Source organism: Portunus trituberculatus, chromosome 46 (assembly GCF_017591435.1).
Source record: "Portunus trituberculatus isolate SZX2019 chromosome 46, ASM1759143v1, whole genome shotgun sequence".
In the NCBI taxonomy this organism is placed as follows: Eukaryota; Metazoa; Arthropoda; class Malacostraca; order Decapoda; family Portunidae; genus Portunus; species Portunus trituberculatus.
The window spans coordinates 24,497,912-24,515,137 of NC_059300.1; the positions used below are offsets into that span (position 1 = coordinate 24,497,912).

At 37.5% G+C, this 17,226-nt stretch overlaps 1 protein-coding gene across 1 annotated transcript in view; it reads right to left on the minus strand.

Moving 5' to 3' along the window:
* LOC123519778 (histone-lysine N-methyltransferase E(z)-like) overlaps nucleotides 1-17,226 on the minus strand; it is a 60,417-nt gene that overhangs the window by 38,207 nt on the left and 4,984 nt on the right. Inside the window, exons 3-5 of the mRNA XM_045281285.1 lie at nucleotides 16,059-16,244; nucleotides 13,049-13,204; nucleotides 12,321-12,439 (exon numbers count right to left, since the gene is read on the minus strand). Coding sequence (XP_045137220.1) covers nucleotides 12,321-12,439; nucleotides 13,049-13,204; nucleotides 16,059-16,244 — 461 coding nt within the window. The remainder of the gene's footprint in view (nucleotides 1-12,320; nucleotides 12,440-13,048; nucleotides 13,205-16,058; nucleotides 16,245-17,226) is intronic.

The following is a 17,226-nucleotide window of genomic DNA, read 5'->3' on the forward strand; positions in this document are numbered from 1 at the left end:
GAAGTTGCATTCTTTTCAGTCTGTCTTCATAAGTCAAATCTCTTAAGTCAGGCACCATTTTGTTGCAGCCCTCTGTACTTTCTCTAGTTTCCTTATGTGTTTCTTTAAGTTCGAGCCCACTGTATTGTTGCATATTCAAGCCTCGGTCTTATCATTGCAGTAATTATTTTCTTCATCATTTCTTCATCTAAATATACGAACGCCACTCTTATGTTCCTCAATAAGTTCAATACTTCTCCAATTATTTTGTTTATATGTCTCTCTGGCGATAGGTCATTGGTAATTGTCACCCCAAGGTCTTTTTCTTCATGACTGGTTTTATGTCTTCATTTCCTATCTTGTACATACTCCTGATTCTTCTTTCACTCTTGCCAAACTCTATTTTCTTGCATTTTGTCGTGTTGAACTCCATTTGCCATGTACAGCTCCATTTCCATATTCTGTCCAAGTCTTCCTGGAGTAGTTCGCAATCTTTGTCACATCTCACTTTTCTTAACAATTTTGCATCGCCTGCAAATAGGCTCACATAACTGGACACCCCATCCACCATGTCATTTATGTAGACTGCGAACATTACTGGTGCCAACACTGATCCCTGTGGAACTCCACTCTCCACCAATCCCCATTCTGATGGTCTGTCCTTAATTATTGTTCTCATTTCTCTTCCTACCAAAAGTCTTCCATCCATTTTAGTAAACTGCCATGCACTCCTCCTACCATTTCAAGTTTCCAGATCAGTCTCTGGTGTGGTACCTTATCAAAGGCCTTTTTAAATCCAGATATATTCCATCAGCCCAACCATCTCTTTCCTGTATTACATCTATCACCCTCGAATAGTAACATATCAGGTTTGTCGTGCATGAACGCCCTTTCTAAAACCAAATTGACACTCACAAAGTATGTCATTTTTCTCCAAGAAGTCTGTCCATCTATTCTTCACCACCCTCTCACACATCTTAGCTACCACACTTGTAAGTGACACTGGTCTATAGTTCAATGGGTCTCTCTTGTTACCTGATTTATAGATTGGGACAATGTTAGCTCTTTTCCAGTCTTGGGGCACTACACCTTCCCTTAATGAGGCATCAATTACTTCACAAACTTTTTCTGCCAATTGCTCCCTGCATTCTCTTAAAATCCATCCTGATACCCCATCAGGTCCCACAGCTTTTCTCACTTCTAAACTCCCCATCATGTTCTTGATCTCCTCCACAGTTACTTGAAACTCCTTCATAATCCCTTTCTGTTCCATTACCAGTGGTTTGTCAAAAGCAGTCTCCTTTGTGAATACCTTCCGAAAGCATCCATTCATAGCCTCTGCCATTTCCTGGGATCTTCACTGCATACTCCATTTACTTCTAAACTTTCAATACTTTCTCTATTTTTGATGTTGTTGTTCACATGTCTGTAAAAAGCCTTGGTTGGTCTTTACATTTATCAATTATATCCTTTTCTTGTTTCTTTCTTTCTTCTCTTCTAATCAACACATATTCATTTCTTGCTCTTTTGTAACTTTCCCACTGCTTAATCCGTCTTTTCCTTCTCCACCTCTTCCATGCATCCTCTTTTCTTGTTCTAGCCTTTTCACATCTATCGTTAAACCAGTCCTGCTTTCCAACTTCTCTATGTTGTCTTATTGGTACAAATTTTTCTCACCTTCTTTGTATATTTTTATAAATTCCTTCCACTTTTCATTTGCTCCTTAGCACTCTTGAATTTCATCCAATTTGTCTCTTGAAAGAATTTCTTTAGGTTTCCAAAATCTGTCTTGGCATAATTCCATCTTCCCACTTTATATTCTTCATTTCTTCTAGATTTCTCTTCATCTATCACCTTGAACTCCAAAACTGCATGATCACTCTTTGCTAAAGGGCACTCCACCCTCATCTCCTCAATGACCATTGGCTCTGTACTAAAGACCAAGTCCAGTCTTGACGATGCTCCCTCTCCTCCAAACCTAGTATCTTCTTTGACCCACTGAGTTAACACATTTTCCATTGCCAGTGTCAATAGTGTATTTCCCCATGTTGTCTCTGATCCTTCCATTGACCAGTCCTCCCAACACACCTCTTTACAATTAAAATCTCCCATCATTATAGTTCGTTCACAGCCACCCAACATTTCTTCCAGACATGTTCCTGTATCACTTATCATTTCTTCATATTCCTGTACTGACCATGCATTTGTCTTAGGTGGTACGTACACCACTATGTAGTGCCTCTTTTTTCCTTCATTAGTTTCTGCTCTGATCTTTAGCACTTCTGCCTTTCCCATACCTTTTTTCACTTGATCCACCTTTATATCTTTTTTAACCAGCAACATCACTCCTCCTCCCATCTTACCTACTCTATTTCTTTTCCAAACATTATATTTCCTTCTCCAACCATCATCAGGTCTTCTCCTCTCTCAGTTTTGTTTCAGTAAGACCCACAATATCTGGGTTCTTGTCCCTCAAGTAATCGTTGAGTTCTAAAATCCCCGATATCACTCCATTTATGTTGGAATACATTACATTTCGCTCATATGTAAGTTTCTTTAGTCCTTTCTTGCTGTACTTTTCTGGGTTATGAACCACTTCCTCAGTCTCATATCCAAGATTCTCCAGAAAACTCTTTCTTCTCCTCTTCTGTCCTCTCTTCATTTTTTTCAAAGCCTCCTTTCTCAACTCATTTAACATTTCTCTTTCCTTTTCACCGAGATCTCTTCTCAACCAAATCTTCCTTGTTGTTTCCTGCTGGGCTAGCCTCCATGACTTCTCCACCAATTCATCTACATCCTTTTGTGACTTAAGTTTGATTCTTATTGGCCTCATACCTTCTCTTGTGAACTTTCCAATTCTATGGAAGTCCTCTATTTCTTGTACTAGGTCTTTTCCTCCTCCTGCACCACATTAATGATATTATTTATCACCTTTTTATGTTTTTCTCTCTCCATTTTACTCGGTGTCTTATCCTCCTCCACACCAAATATCACCACACATCTCTTTTTGTCTACAGTTTCCTCACCAATGTCTCATTTGACTTAATAACCTTCACCACTTTCTCAGCTATCTTCTCTTCTATGATCTGTTGATCTATAATTTCAGCAAGGCCCAAAGTTTTCTCCCAGACTCTTTGATTTCCTTTTCCAGACTTGCAACTTTGTAATTTACCTCCTTTCTTTCCACTTCCTGACTTTTTTCCATTCAGCCTGCTTCTCCATCACTTTTCCTAGAGATTCTCCACATTTTTCGCAATTCACTTTAATTAGCTTAACTTCCTCTTTCAGTGCTGCATTTTCCTTCTTCATATCGGCACAGTCTCTTTACATTGTCATAACTCGTTTCCAGGCCCTCATACTTTTCAAACAGTTTTTCAATTTTACCTTCTAACTCCAGAATTTTCTTCACATAAGCGCTCTTCTCCATTATTCCTTGAAACCCTGTGAAGTCTGATTCATCTTTCGAGTTCACGGCCGCCATGTTGCGCAGATGTAAACAAACCAGCTGATGGCTCAAACGCAGGCTACAGTTTATATTTACCTTCACTGGACATTATTTTGCTAATCAACAGTTAACATGACTATATGGAGACGGGACAAACATTACCAGCTCCTTTCCCACCTTGGTTACTCTTAGGTAACTGTAGAATTATAGATGATTGCTCTGAGCTCAGCGACCACCTCCGCCATCGACGATGTCCCGTGTGTGTGTGTGTGTGTGTGTGTGTGTGTGTGTGTGTGTGTGTGTGTGTGTGTGTGTGTGTGTGTGTGTGTGTTTACCTAGTTGTAGTTTTACAGGGCCTGGGCTTTATGCTCGTGTGGCCCCGTCTCCATATCTACACTTATCCAATTTTTCTTTAAAACTATGTACACTCTTTGCTGACCACTTCCTCACTCAAACTGTTCCAAGTCTCAACACATCTTTGCGGGATACTAAATTTTTTAACATCTCTCAGACATCTTCCATTCCTCAGTTTCTTACTATGCAATCTTGTGCTTCTAATGTCATATTTTTCTCTCAGGATTAGTTTTTCATTATCCACATGATCCATTCTGTTAATCAATTTATAAACTTGTATCAGATCTCCTCTCTCTCTTCTCTGTTCCAGGGTTGGTAGATCCATAGCTTTTAGTCTCTCCTCATATGTCATCCCTTTAAATTCTGGAACCATTCTTGTAGCCATTTTTTGTAGTCTCTCCAATTTCCTTATGTGTTTCTTTTATGAGGGTCCACACAACTCCTGCATATTCCAATCTAGGTCTTATTTTAGTACTTATCAATTTCTTCATCATTTCTTTGTCCATATAGTGAAATGCTAATCCAATATTTCTTAGCAAATTATACGTCTCTCTGAAAATTTTATCAATATGGCTTACCGGTTGATTGTTTTCTTCCATTGTCACTACCAAGTCTTTTTCCTCTTTTACTTTTTCTAGTTCTACTTCATCTCCCATCTTATAGATTCCCACTGGTCGTCTTTCACTTTTTCCATTTCCATGACATGGCTTTTGTCCACATTGAATTCCATCTCCCATTTTTTACTCCATTTCCAGATCTTGTTTAAGTCTTCCTGTAGTATTTCACAATCCTCTTTTTGTTTAATGACTCTGCACAGTTTCACATTGTCTGCAAACAGATTTATGTAGCTGTTCACTCCCTCTGGCATGTCGTTTATATATACGAGAAAAAGTATTGGCGCCAATACTGACCCCTGTGGCACTCCGCTGTCTATGAGTATTGGACGTAAAATTGAACGTGACAAGATTGCTGCTATAGTGGCCCTGTTTAAGGCAAGGTATTCTGTGAAGGAAATCTCTGAAAATACTGGAGTTACAGTGTGATCAGTACAGCGTTGGTTGAAGTGTTTCAGGGATAGTGGCGGGGCATTACTATCTACCCCACATCAACGCTGTGGCAGACCCAGGAAACTTACACCACGCACTTTAAATGTCAATATACAAGTCTCCTCGTAAATTAGCTAAACAAATTCAGCAGGAAAACCCTAGGTTGTTAGGCAGTGTGTCTCTTCGAACACTGCAACGCTGCTTAAATGAAGACATCGGTGTGCAGCGTTTTAAGGGGAGAAGGAAGCCCCTCATTACTGAAGTACAGAAACTTAAGTGAGTGGATTTCACAAAGAGATATGGAGAATGGAGCACTGAACAGTGGAGGAAGGTACTTTGGAGTGACGAAAGTACCTTCACTGTGACGAGCAACCAACCTGGTTATGTGTACCACCGGCCTGGCAGTGACCCTCTTCAGGCACGGTATATCACCCCTACTGTGAAGCACCCTGACCCGCTAATGGTATGGGGGTGTTATACATACTATGGTGTGGGGTGCCTTGTAGTGCTGCCTAAAAATGAAAAAATTAATCAAAACAATTACCTAGAGCTGTTGTGTGACTACCTCCCTAATTCGTCTGATAAGTGCGAGGCTGATTTTTTAAGCAGGACAGTGCCCCCTGCCACACTGCTAAAAGTGTAACAAAGTAGTTGAAAAATTGTTAAGTAAAGTACTTTGAAGACTGGCCTGACAACTCTCCAGACCTCAACCCTATTGAGAACCTCTGGAGTCTAATGAAAAAAGGTATGGAGAGGTATAACACCTCATCACCCTCCTGCGTAAAAAAAAAGAAAAACATCTGTGAACAAACTTATATAGCTTCTCAATCCAAGATGCAAATTTGAAACATGATCACAGCCAATACTGAGCTCCGGGAGTACTCCACTCATAACATTTCTCCATTCCATACCAGTCATTTACTACTGTAGACATCTGTCTTCCCTTTAGAAAATCTCTCATCCATTCTACAATGGTTTCTTTCAATCCTCCCACATTTTCTAGTTTCTACAATAGCTTCTCATGAGGTTATCAAAGCCCATCCATCTCTTTCCTGAACTGCATCAATACCTCTGGAGTAAAAGCACAGAGGTTTGATGCACAGGAGTTTCCAGCTCTAAATCCAAATTGACTATCTGGTATCCTCAGTTCTTCAAGATAATTGACCCATCTTTCCTTAATTACATTAATACATTCTCACATAGTTTACCCACCACACTAGTTAGAGACAAATCAGTCTGTAGTTAAAAGGATCCCCTTTACTACCTTCCTTATATGTACATATATATGGGTACTATATTGTATGATTCTATCTACTAGTTCCTCCTCTTAATTCCTTTAGTATCCAATTTGATATCTTGTCTGATCCAGATACCTTCCTTACATGTAGTCTCTCCAGAAGTTCCAAAACTTCTTGTTTTCTCAGGACAATACTGCTCAGCACCCTCTCTCTTTCAATCACTTTGCTTACCTTTTCTCCTCTCTCTCTCTCAAAAAAAAAAAAAATAAATAAAATAAATAAATAAATAAATAAATAAATAAATAAATAAATAATTGAAAAAAAAATAAAAAACTACTACTACTACTACTAATAATAATAATAATAAATAAGTAAATAAATAAATAAAAAATATAAAAATATATAAACTTTCAAAATAGTGTGTTACGATTTCAGCTTGTTCTTTGGGATCATAAAAGGTTGTTCCATTAACTTAAAGTTTGTCAATTCCTTGCTTTTCTTTCAGTCTTCTACTGATGTACTTGTAGAACAATTCTGGTTGCTCCTTTCACTTTTCCATTAAATCCCACTCCAAGTACAATCTCTGCTCTTCCTTGCCATATCACACTTTTTGGTATACCATGGTTTTATCCAAGTTGCCTTTTTTAACATTCTGGATACATATTTGTTGATAGCTGTTTTATATATTTCCAAAAATATGTTCCAATAATTTTGCACTCTTTTAGTCTGCTTTACTGGTTCCCAATTGCAACTTTTAAAAGTGTAGTCAAATCTCAACTAATGCAAGTTTGAATAACACGATTTTCATTTAATGTGACGATATTTCAAGAAATAAGATTAAATAACACGATTTATTCAATTTAACACGGGTTAACTCAACTTAATGATGTCACACGTGTTCACACTGCTTCTGGGGGGGAACTGGACCGGGCCAGGATCCAAAAAACTTAACAACGAGTGGAGCAACTTCCACATACGGAGACATTATTGCCATGGTAACAAGATTGCTAGCAGGTTACCAGTAAAACTACCACCTGAGGTGTTACTGTCTCACATATATTTATGTTCACAAAACATTTCTATTAACATTTTGCAAGCCTTACCCCCAAGAAAGGATTGTTTTGTGAAGCACAAACTGAAATCTTGCATGGAACACAGAAAAGAAAGCAGATGAGCCATTTGGGACTTTCTCTACCTTGTCCATTGCTTTCATTACAATACAGTGGAGACTCAATACTCAAGCTCAATTCGTTCCAAATGGCTGTTCGAGTATTAAAAAGTTTGACAATCAATATCTATAAATCAGGTATTCGTTCTAATCTTAGCAAAACCTCAAGTTTATAAAAATTTCAATGAAAATGTCTGGTAACTCTTCTCCTGGTGTGTTTCCCATGAATCTACTAGTAGAGGGCTGTGGCTCACTAGCACTTGTACTCTCACTAAATTCTCTATTTTCATCAGTAATTAGCCTCTTTGGTGCCATTATTAGTTTCTAAATTAAAACTACTGACATAAAGCAGAAGAATGTTGTTTTTCTCATGACTGCAGCAGGACTAAAGATGTGCATCAGTATCTGGTATACCAGAATACCGGTACTTTGCTTCGGTATTGCCGCTGATACTGGTATTTTGCTTCATTATTGCCGCTATTACCAGAATGAGAATGGGACAATGGCGGCGGTGAGGAGAGAAAGGTCAGAGCTTTGTTTACCACCATGTGTTGCCATTCAATTACCAGATATTTTCAGCACTAATAAGGCTTTGGTGTTAAAGTAAGTTTATAAATGAAAAACTATGGACAGAATGCAGGAGAATGTTATTCTGACAACCACAGCAGCACAACTGGTGAGGGTGGGGAGAGAAAGGTCAAGGAGCTTTCGTTTACAACCACATGTGTGGACGTCCATGCGTTAAGTTCGAATCCCACCACATATCCCCTTGAAACTATGCCATTTGTCAAGTGGTTTAAAGTTACCTACATGTCACCATGATACCCAGGTTCTAGGTTGTTACACCAAAGATGCGATTGGGTGGTGATATGGGCACTAATATGGATACCACTATAAATAAAACAGCTTGCACCATTAATGGATGGAAGCTGAACAGCGCTTCCTATACATATTCTTCAAGTACACCTACAGGCACTAAAAACCACAGTATTAAAAAAAAAAAAAAAAAAAAAAAAAAAAAAAGGTACAATATTAAATTAAACATTTGTGTTCAAGTATTGAAAACTTCGACTATTAAGACATTCGAGTATCGAGTCTTCACTGTAGTTTTGTTTCCGCCCCTTTATTGCTCGCTTTAATGGATAATACCTTTATATTCAAATACAAGATGAATACAAAGGTATGATGTCCATTATAGCAGGCAATAAAGGGTAAGAAACAAAAAAATATTGTGGCAAAAGCAACGGACAAGGTAAAAAAGGCTCACAAGAAATGGCAATTGCTGATTAGAAATGGCTCCTCATCTCTTGCTTTCTTTCCCATGTTCCATGTAAGATTTCATTTTATGCTTCAAAAAACAATCCTTTCTTGGTGGCAAGGCTTGTAAAATGCTAATAGAAATATAGTTTTGTGAACATAAATGTATTTATGAGACCTCACTCCTCAGTCTGGAGCTAACTCACACTGAGTCCATCGTTTATCTGCATTTTCATCAAGTGTTCCATACTAAGGCATCCAAGCATCCTTTATCCTCCTCACAGGAAAGTGATTCCAAGAAATCAAGGAAGACTGTGACCATTGAAAAGAAGTTGGGAGTGTTAGATCACTATGCTAGGGGAGAAAAGACCTCCAGGATTGTCCATGCGATGGGACTGAGAGAGAGAGAACATGGTGTACAATCAGAGGTACTAAAATGAGAACATGTGTTTTTTATGTTTCCATGACTTAGTGATGTATTAATAGTTTTTAAAGTTTGAATAACAAAATCCCCTAAATAGGAGAGAGAGAGAGAGAGAGAGAGAGAGAGAGAGAGAGAGAGAGAGAGAGAGAGAGAGAGAGAGAGAGAGAGAGAGAGAGAGAGAGAGAGAGGAAAACTCAGGTACAGTCAACTCTCGATTTGCGCAAGGAATACGTTCCTGGAGACATCACATTATTCAAAATCACGTTATTCAGACATAATTTTCCCATAGAAAACAATGGTAATGAAGAGGTTACGTTTCTGGCCTTCAGGGATTTTGTTACTCAAACCTTAAAAAAAATTACTATTAACACATCACTGGATCAAATCTTGCATAGAACACTGAAAACAAACTAGGAGATGAAGAGGAGGTATTTGCACTACCAATTGGGGTCTGCTGCTTCTTCCTCTTCTAGTGACCCGTTAAGCTTGTGTGTTTCTTTCACCATAATATTTGTGTTTACTCTCCTCTATTGCCTGCTATAATGGATATCATATCTTTGTATTCATATATGATCATGCCAGGAGGATCACCTTGACTCCATGGCACTGAGTGATAGTGAACTACTATTGAAATACCACTTCCCTCGGCATGAACTTTCCTCTTTGTTCATGCCAAGGGAAGCAGTATTTCACTAGTAGTTCACTATCAATCAGTGCCATGGAGTCAAGGTGATCCTACTGGCATGATCGTATATGAATACAAAGGTATGACATCCATTATAGCAGGCAATAGAGGGACAGAGGGTGAAAACAACACACAAGCTATGGGTGATCACAAGAAGAATCAGATCCCACCAATTGGACAAATGCCTCTTCTTCATCTCCTGCTTTGTTTTCCGTATTCTATGCAAACCTTCACTTTGTGCTTCAAAAAACAATCCTTTCTTGGTGGTAAAGCTTGTAAAAAGCTAATAAAATTTTGTTTTGTGACTATGTAATGTGTAAGACAGTAATACCTCCTTGGGAGATGGTGTTACCAACACCCTGCTAGCAACCTCATTACCATGGCAATGATGTCCTCCTATACGTTGATGGATACCATTACACAGCTGGAAGTTCCTCAATTCGCTGTTAAGTTTCTTAGATCCCGGCCCAGAGCGTCTCAGTGAGGTTCCTAACAGGTGTAGCGTGGGTGCGTGTGACATCATAAGTCGAGTTAACCCAAGTTAAATCAAATAAATCGCTTCATTTAATATCTCCTTAATCCCTTCCTCAGAAGAAACGAGTATACTCATTTTCACTAAATGTTCTGTTTTCAGTCGTCGACGAGTATACTCATCTAAAACTTGACCTTCAAAATCCAGCTACAGACGTATATATTCGTTTTCACTAAATGTTCCGTTTTTAGTCTAAGACGAGTATATTCGTCTAAAACTTGACCTTCAAAAACCAGCCATAGACGTATATACTCGTTGATTCTGAGCCTTTCTAAGCCATTCTACGTGTGAAACGAGTATTCTCGTCAAATTGTACACCTGGCAGAGGCAACAGGGTGGAGTGGTGGGATTTCAAGGGCACTCTTACTAGACTTGCTCCGGCAACCACTGTCGTCGCATGGGTGTTGTTTTTATCCACATTACCACTCATTTTTTGTACCCTTTTCAAATAATTTACACCCCAAATGTCTAGTTCTGAGGAAGATAGCGAATATGAACCTTCCCTCAGAAGCTTGAATACTTCTGATGACACTGCCAGTTCATCAGACAATGAATATTTCTCGACAAGTGAGAAGGAGGAGGAAGAGGGAGGTGAGGGGAGAGCTTGGAGAAGCCTAGAGTTGTCAGCAGAGCAGAGGGAAAAATAAATGGGAAACAGGTGTAGGAAGGAAGGGGAAGGGGAGGGGAAGACAGAGAGAGAGAGAGAGAGAGAGAGAGAGAGAGAGAGAGAGAGAGAGAGAGAGAGAGAGAGAGAGAGAGAGAGAGATTTATTTATTCATATTTACATATTATAATTTTTGGCAGATTTTTGGTAACGAATGTAATAAAAAATAAAAAATAAAAATTTTTCATTTCTCTTTACCTTTGGTAATAAAATCATGAGAAACTATGGTGAAAATATACAGTTTATAGGAAGACGAGTTAACTCGTATATGTCTACAAAGGTATTTTCAAAATAAAAAGTTAACCACAAAAATGGGGAAAAACAGTAATTACAAGCTGTTTTCATAATCAGCATGAAAAATACTATACAGAACCAAAGTAAAAAAATTAGTCTGAAAAAGAAACGTTTTAACTAAAAAATTGTTGGGGAAGTCGTGTTAAATCAAAATTACATTACTTAAACTCGTGTTAATCGATAGTTGACAGTAACTCAGATTGGCCTTCTTCCCAATTGGTCTGACTTATATGGGATTTACTATATATAATGCTTCATATCTTTGTATCCATAATCACTGGTGGCCCTGCTTCGTACAGTCACTGGCTGCCTACCTTGCCAGACAGTCTCAGCTAGACTCTTGGGTGTCTGTCTCATCATGAGGTAACAATAATTCGCTCACTGATAATGGGGACACATATGGTATTACTACTAAGTATAGTCCAGGGATTAAAATGACTGTAAACACTGAGTAAAACAGCTTTAAGATAACGAGAAAACCTTGATTTACAGAGCATGATTGTTGCCAGAGGCTGGCTAATGACACAAGTGATCCTATAAACAAAACAATGAAGAGAAATATAAGAAGCAAAACAAATTAACTATAAAAATAATGATAATGGTAATAATAATAATAATAATACAAGAAAATTTACTTATATAAAACATGGATACACACTGATGTATCCACACAAAAGCAGCTATGCTTGCCTGAAGTGAGTGAGTAAGTGTACACTCCTCCAGTTGTAAAAACAAAGCATAACCAACTGTTTACCAGGGAAAAAGTAACAAAGAAGAAAGATTGTAAAAGTGAAGTACTGTACAACAGTGAATCGTATAGTGAGGAACACCTGTATTAGACTAGGTAAGTATGAAATAACTTTCAATCAAATGTGACCTTGACAAGATCTGAAAATCAGTCCACACAACGGACCAACACTTACCTTTGTGATCCCTACCATAACCTACAATCTAAGTAACATGCATTTCCAATAATCTGGAAAAATACTCATCTCTACAAACCAATAAATGAATCATTATTACATTTGTTAAATAAACTTATAGTTTTGGTTTGCATTTAAAGGTTATTCACTTCATTATCATTCAATGACTTCTTGCTTTCTGCTTAAATTTTTTCCTTTATTAATTTTATTTGTTGTCTAATAAAGCCAGTTACAAACATGCATGACATATTCAAGCATTTATCTTATACATCAGCATAGAGAAAAAGTTTCATAAAAAAAAAAAAGCTTACTTTTCTTTGAGTTCATCTGCAGAACCCTTGTCAGGAAAAAGAGCTGAAACAGCCTGGAATATGGCAAAGCATGGGAAATCTTTTGATCCTGAATTGCTCGAGCCTTCCCAATAATCATCCTGGAAAGAATGAACATCAGAAGTGAGAGAATAAATTCATGTGCACTGGCACTAGAGAGAGAGAGAGAGAGAGAGAGAGAGAGAGAGAGAGAGAGAGAGAGAGAGAGAGAGAGAGAGAGAGATTGTGTCCACACACAATGCGTATGTGTTCACATTACGTGACTGTACATGTGTGTGTGTGTGTATACTACATGCATTTATGTGTGCATGCACCATGTAAGCAGTACCTATTTACATAATACACTACACCAATTACATCAGCTGATAACAGTATCAGGTGTGGGGGGGAAAAAAAAAACACTCAGTAACTCGGATCTTTGGACAACTTGGATTGACCTTTCCCCCAATTAGTTCAACTAACGTGGGTATTGTAATGACTTAAACATAATGAATTAAGAACAGCCCTTAGAAACCTAACTAATTTGTAAACAGAAATGTTTGTATGATACTAGTCAGGCTGTTGTACAATATCATAACACACTTGCCTGATTCCTGTTTTGTATACTTTGCATATGAATTATGTAATGTCATGCCTAAACTCAATTCTATTTTGGGTAAGACTACAAGATTCCTTCCATGCCTAAACCAAAATATAAGTTAAGACCTTACCTCTCTGTTAGCAATACTGTCCTCTTCATCATCATCTTCTTCTTCTTGCTGCTCTTCTTCTTCATCCTCTTCATCTTCATCTTCCTTGTCTTTGGTCTTTGGTTCTTTTCTTACAACTATTTTTCTTTCAGTTTTATCTTTGGCAACTTCTTTCATCTAAAATTAATAAACTAGTAAATTAATTAATCAGTTGCATTCAATATATATATCATATACAATAAAAAAATAAATCACCAGCAATTCTTCATTTGAAACGAGAAAAGAATAATATTGAAGGGAGAAAAAAAAAAAAAAAAAAAAAAAAAAAAAATCCTAAACAGAAAGTTGAGCCTTAGGATGCATTTACACCAATTGAATCAAACTGATTCAATTCATGGAGAATCAACACAATTCATGAATTGTGTTGATTCGCCACATTAGTTTCAATATAACTGTTTACACCAGGCAAATTGAGTCAATTTGAATCATGCTGATTCATAGCGATTCAGAATCAATGATTGGTTTGGACTCATTTTTTCATCATTCAAGGCAATTCAGCCAAGGAATAAGCACCATATTAGTGTACGTCCTAATTAATTTAGTATGAGAATGACGTGCTATATATGATCCTAGTGATCCTGTGCACCACGATCATGTATGTGTATTGTACTGAACCACAGAAGGAATTGCTGTAGCCTACGATGTACAGGTAACTCTTGATTTATGCGTGTTTAATTTACGCGTTTTTGTTAATACACGACCGAAAGAATATTATAATTAATCAAATTTGCGCGATCAGTTTTCTTATACACGATATGGCATTTTCAAACTGAGCGCCAGACGCAATTTCAAACTGCGCGTCAGAGAGTTAAGCAGCTGGCTGATAGGTGGGAGCTCCACTGCTCCTTCCTCTTCCCGCGCCTCATTTGCAGCCTGCCAGCACCAAGTACAGACGCAATCTCTTCAATCTGCCTATAATTCATCAGGATGACCCCAAAACACCATGGAAGCGGTGGAAGCAGAGGAAGCGCAGGTGGATGATGACGTCCTTGACTCGGAGGTGGACAGCGACGGCGTGTGCTTGTGAGGGGTGAAGACATTAGCGTCCTGCATTTATTTTTTTACTAGTGTTTACTTTTATACTGTGGGGTTATTTTTGATAAGTGGATTTTTGATAAAGTAGAAAAGCTCAGAGGAAGATGGATATGCTTACATATTTTCATGTGGCAATTGTAGGGTGTATCGTCTACTTTTGAAATGTGTGACATAACGTAACCATCAGTTAACCAAACACCAGACAGAGTGGGAGAGGGGTGTAAACTTCCTGTTACTAAGCTCCTGTGTCTCTGATTTCGTTCACTAAATACTGCGGTAAGTCACGTCACAAAGTAAAAGTTAATATGACAAAATGCTAAAATTAACATAGCTGTAATTGTTTTGATAACCTCTTAATATCCTCCGTACACCGTTAAGCCTAGATAAAGAGTAGATGTGATAATATGGTATCAACTGATGTGCCCATTTCTTCCGCAGTGAACGTATGTATCAGTGAATCATTGTGTCCTGCCACTCGACTGCTCCACCTGGTGAGGCAGAGTATTCTCTCAGAGTTTCACAAACTGACATGGCTTCTGCTGTAGGCCTAGTACTTCTTCTTGGTGACAGGCTCCATCAACATCTTGAATTATTCTGGGGAGAGAGAGAGAAAAAAAAAAAAAAAAAAAAAAAAAAAAATCTCTCCTGATTATTGACCACATCTGGGAACAAATGTCCAAAGAATTAATTCCATGCACCCATATTTGTTGCAGAAGCCTACACCTACGCATCCTCAGCCACTGCAACACTGCTATTTCTGCAAAAGCTAATACGTCCATGCTTTCAGAAGGCTGCCTTGGTACTAAATCACTTGAATAATGTGAATAAAATGTGTTGAGACTCAGTCAGTTGGAACTATGCAGAATCAAAATTATTCAATTCAAAAGATTCTTCATGAATTGAATCGATTCGATTCGCTAGGTGTAAACGCACTCTTAGTGATAGAAAAAGCAACAAGTCATGATGGTGATGGCCATAACCTTGTACTATCCAACGTCAGTATTCAATGTACCTGCCCTCTTGGAGACATCCCTTAAACACCAGTTACTGCATTTTCAGGCAATGAAGTCGCTTCATCCTTGAGGATGCAGCCCTATTTTGACAACCATGCAGGGATAATAATAAAAACAAACAATCCTAAAATAGAATAAGACATTACACAATATAAAAAAAGACAACCACAGGACAGCAAAAATCTAGCCATGTCCTTTGTAAGTTTGGAACTATTAGAGAGAAAGAATCAAATTGTCAGCAGGTAATAAGTGAATGATCCCAATACTCTTGTTATTAATAAGATTTACTGGTAACCATATCACACAGTTTTTACCTCTTGTCATTTGATCATTTTCCTTAAAGTATTGATGTTTAAGGAGGCAAAATATCAATAATTTGATACAAAGCACATAAAATAGAATGCCTGTTGTCTCATTTACTATAAACTGATGATATGGGACAAATTTACAGGATGTGAAAATTCTTCTTTATATTTCTGTTTATATACTAAAAATAAATATCTTTCATACTTTTTAATGAGACCATACACATACATTCAGATTACTGTCTATCATAGATAACTTTCCACTAGGGTTAGCAAAAATGTAACCCAAGGCCTCCAGGATGCATGGTAGATTTTCATGACTTGGGAAAATAGCATCCAACATTGAGAAATACTGAATATATTTAATGAAATTACTTCAAACCATGGTAATCCTGATTTATTGTCATTAATTCAAGGTATTAATTTGCAATTCAACTCCAAAGAACAGTCAAAATAAACTACTGTGGAAAATGGGTTCCATGCCCATCTCTGATAGAAAATCATTCAAAATTATTGGCCTCACACATGAAAAAGACTTTTTGGCCATGAAATGTTGTTTCTTTTCAGATAAAATTTTTCTACATACTTTTCATTATAAAACACTGAAGATATTTTTACCTGGTACTGTTGAACTAAAGTATCCACCAGCTCAACAAATATTTCATCATCAATGAAGCCAGTCTCTCTGTCTCCATGAACCTTGCCATCATAATTACGGATGAGCTCTTCAATAAATTTGCCATCTTGATCTAAAACTTCATCTCCCATGTATGGGATATTGTGAAGAACAGTTTCATCCTCAACCTGTGAAAACAAAATAATTTCAATTAACATTTTCAAAATTAATGACCGAATTACATTCTATGATGTAGAACATAAAACTATATAAAAGTGATTATCATCATAAATATGTTATTATATAAAAGAGGATATATAAATAATAGAGCACTGCAGACCTTTATCACCAAATCATTACTGTGATTAAAGTCAAGGTACAAAGGAAAAAAGGGACAAACAACTCAGCTGCTGACAAAGAAGTACATCAAGTACAGGTATTCCAGCTGCTGACAAAGTACATCAAGTACAGGTATTCTGTGACGTATAATTGAATTTGTTCCTGAAAATGCAATTGTACATCGAATGATTGTTCAGCAGTCAAGATAGATCGTGATAGTTACTTTCACTGCAATGCTGAGTCCATATGTCTCCTCAGAGGCTGAAAGATCCCTCCAAGGCTAAGGGGCATTGTGAATGTGCATAATCTAATTCTTATTATGGTTGTTATTATTATTACTATCATCATTATCATTTCCATTATTATTCATTATTTACAAATATGACACCATGTCTTTGCATCCATAATCACTGGTGGCTTCACTATGTTCAGTGATTTTAGTCAGTCACAAGCTGCATGCCTTGCCAGACAGTCTTAGCTAGTCTCTGGTATCTGTCTCATCATCATAAGGCTACAATGTTCAGTGATTTGAGTCAGTCACAAGCTACCTGCCTTGCCAGACAGTCTTAGCTAGTCTCTGGTATCTGTCTCATCATGAGGCTACAATCATTCACTTCCTGATAATGAGGACACATAACAACAAACACTGTGTAAAACAGCTTCAATATAATGAGAAAATCTTGTTGTACAGAGCGTGACTGACTGTGACACAAGTGGTCCCACACACACACATATACGTATGTACTTACCTGTGGAGTGCATGAGGACACACTTCGACGATCATAAAAATGAAGCACAATCAATAATAAGCAGGAAAGAGATAATATAGAA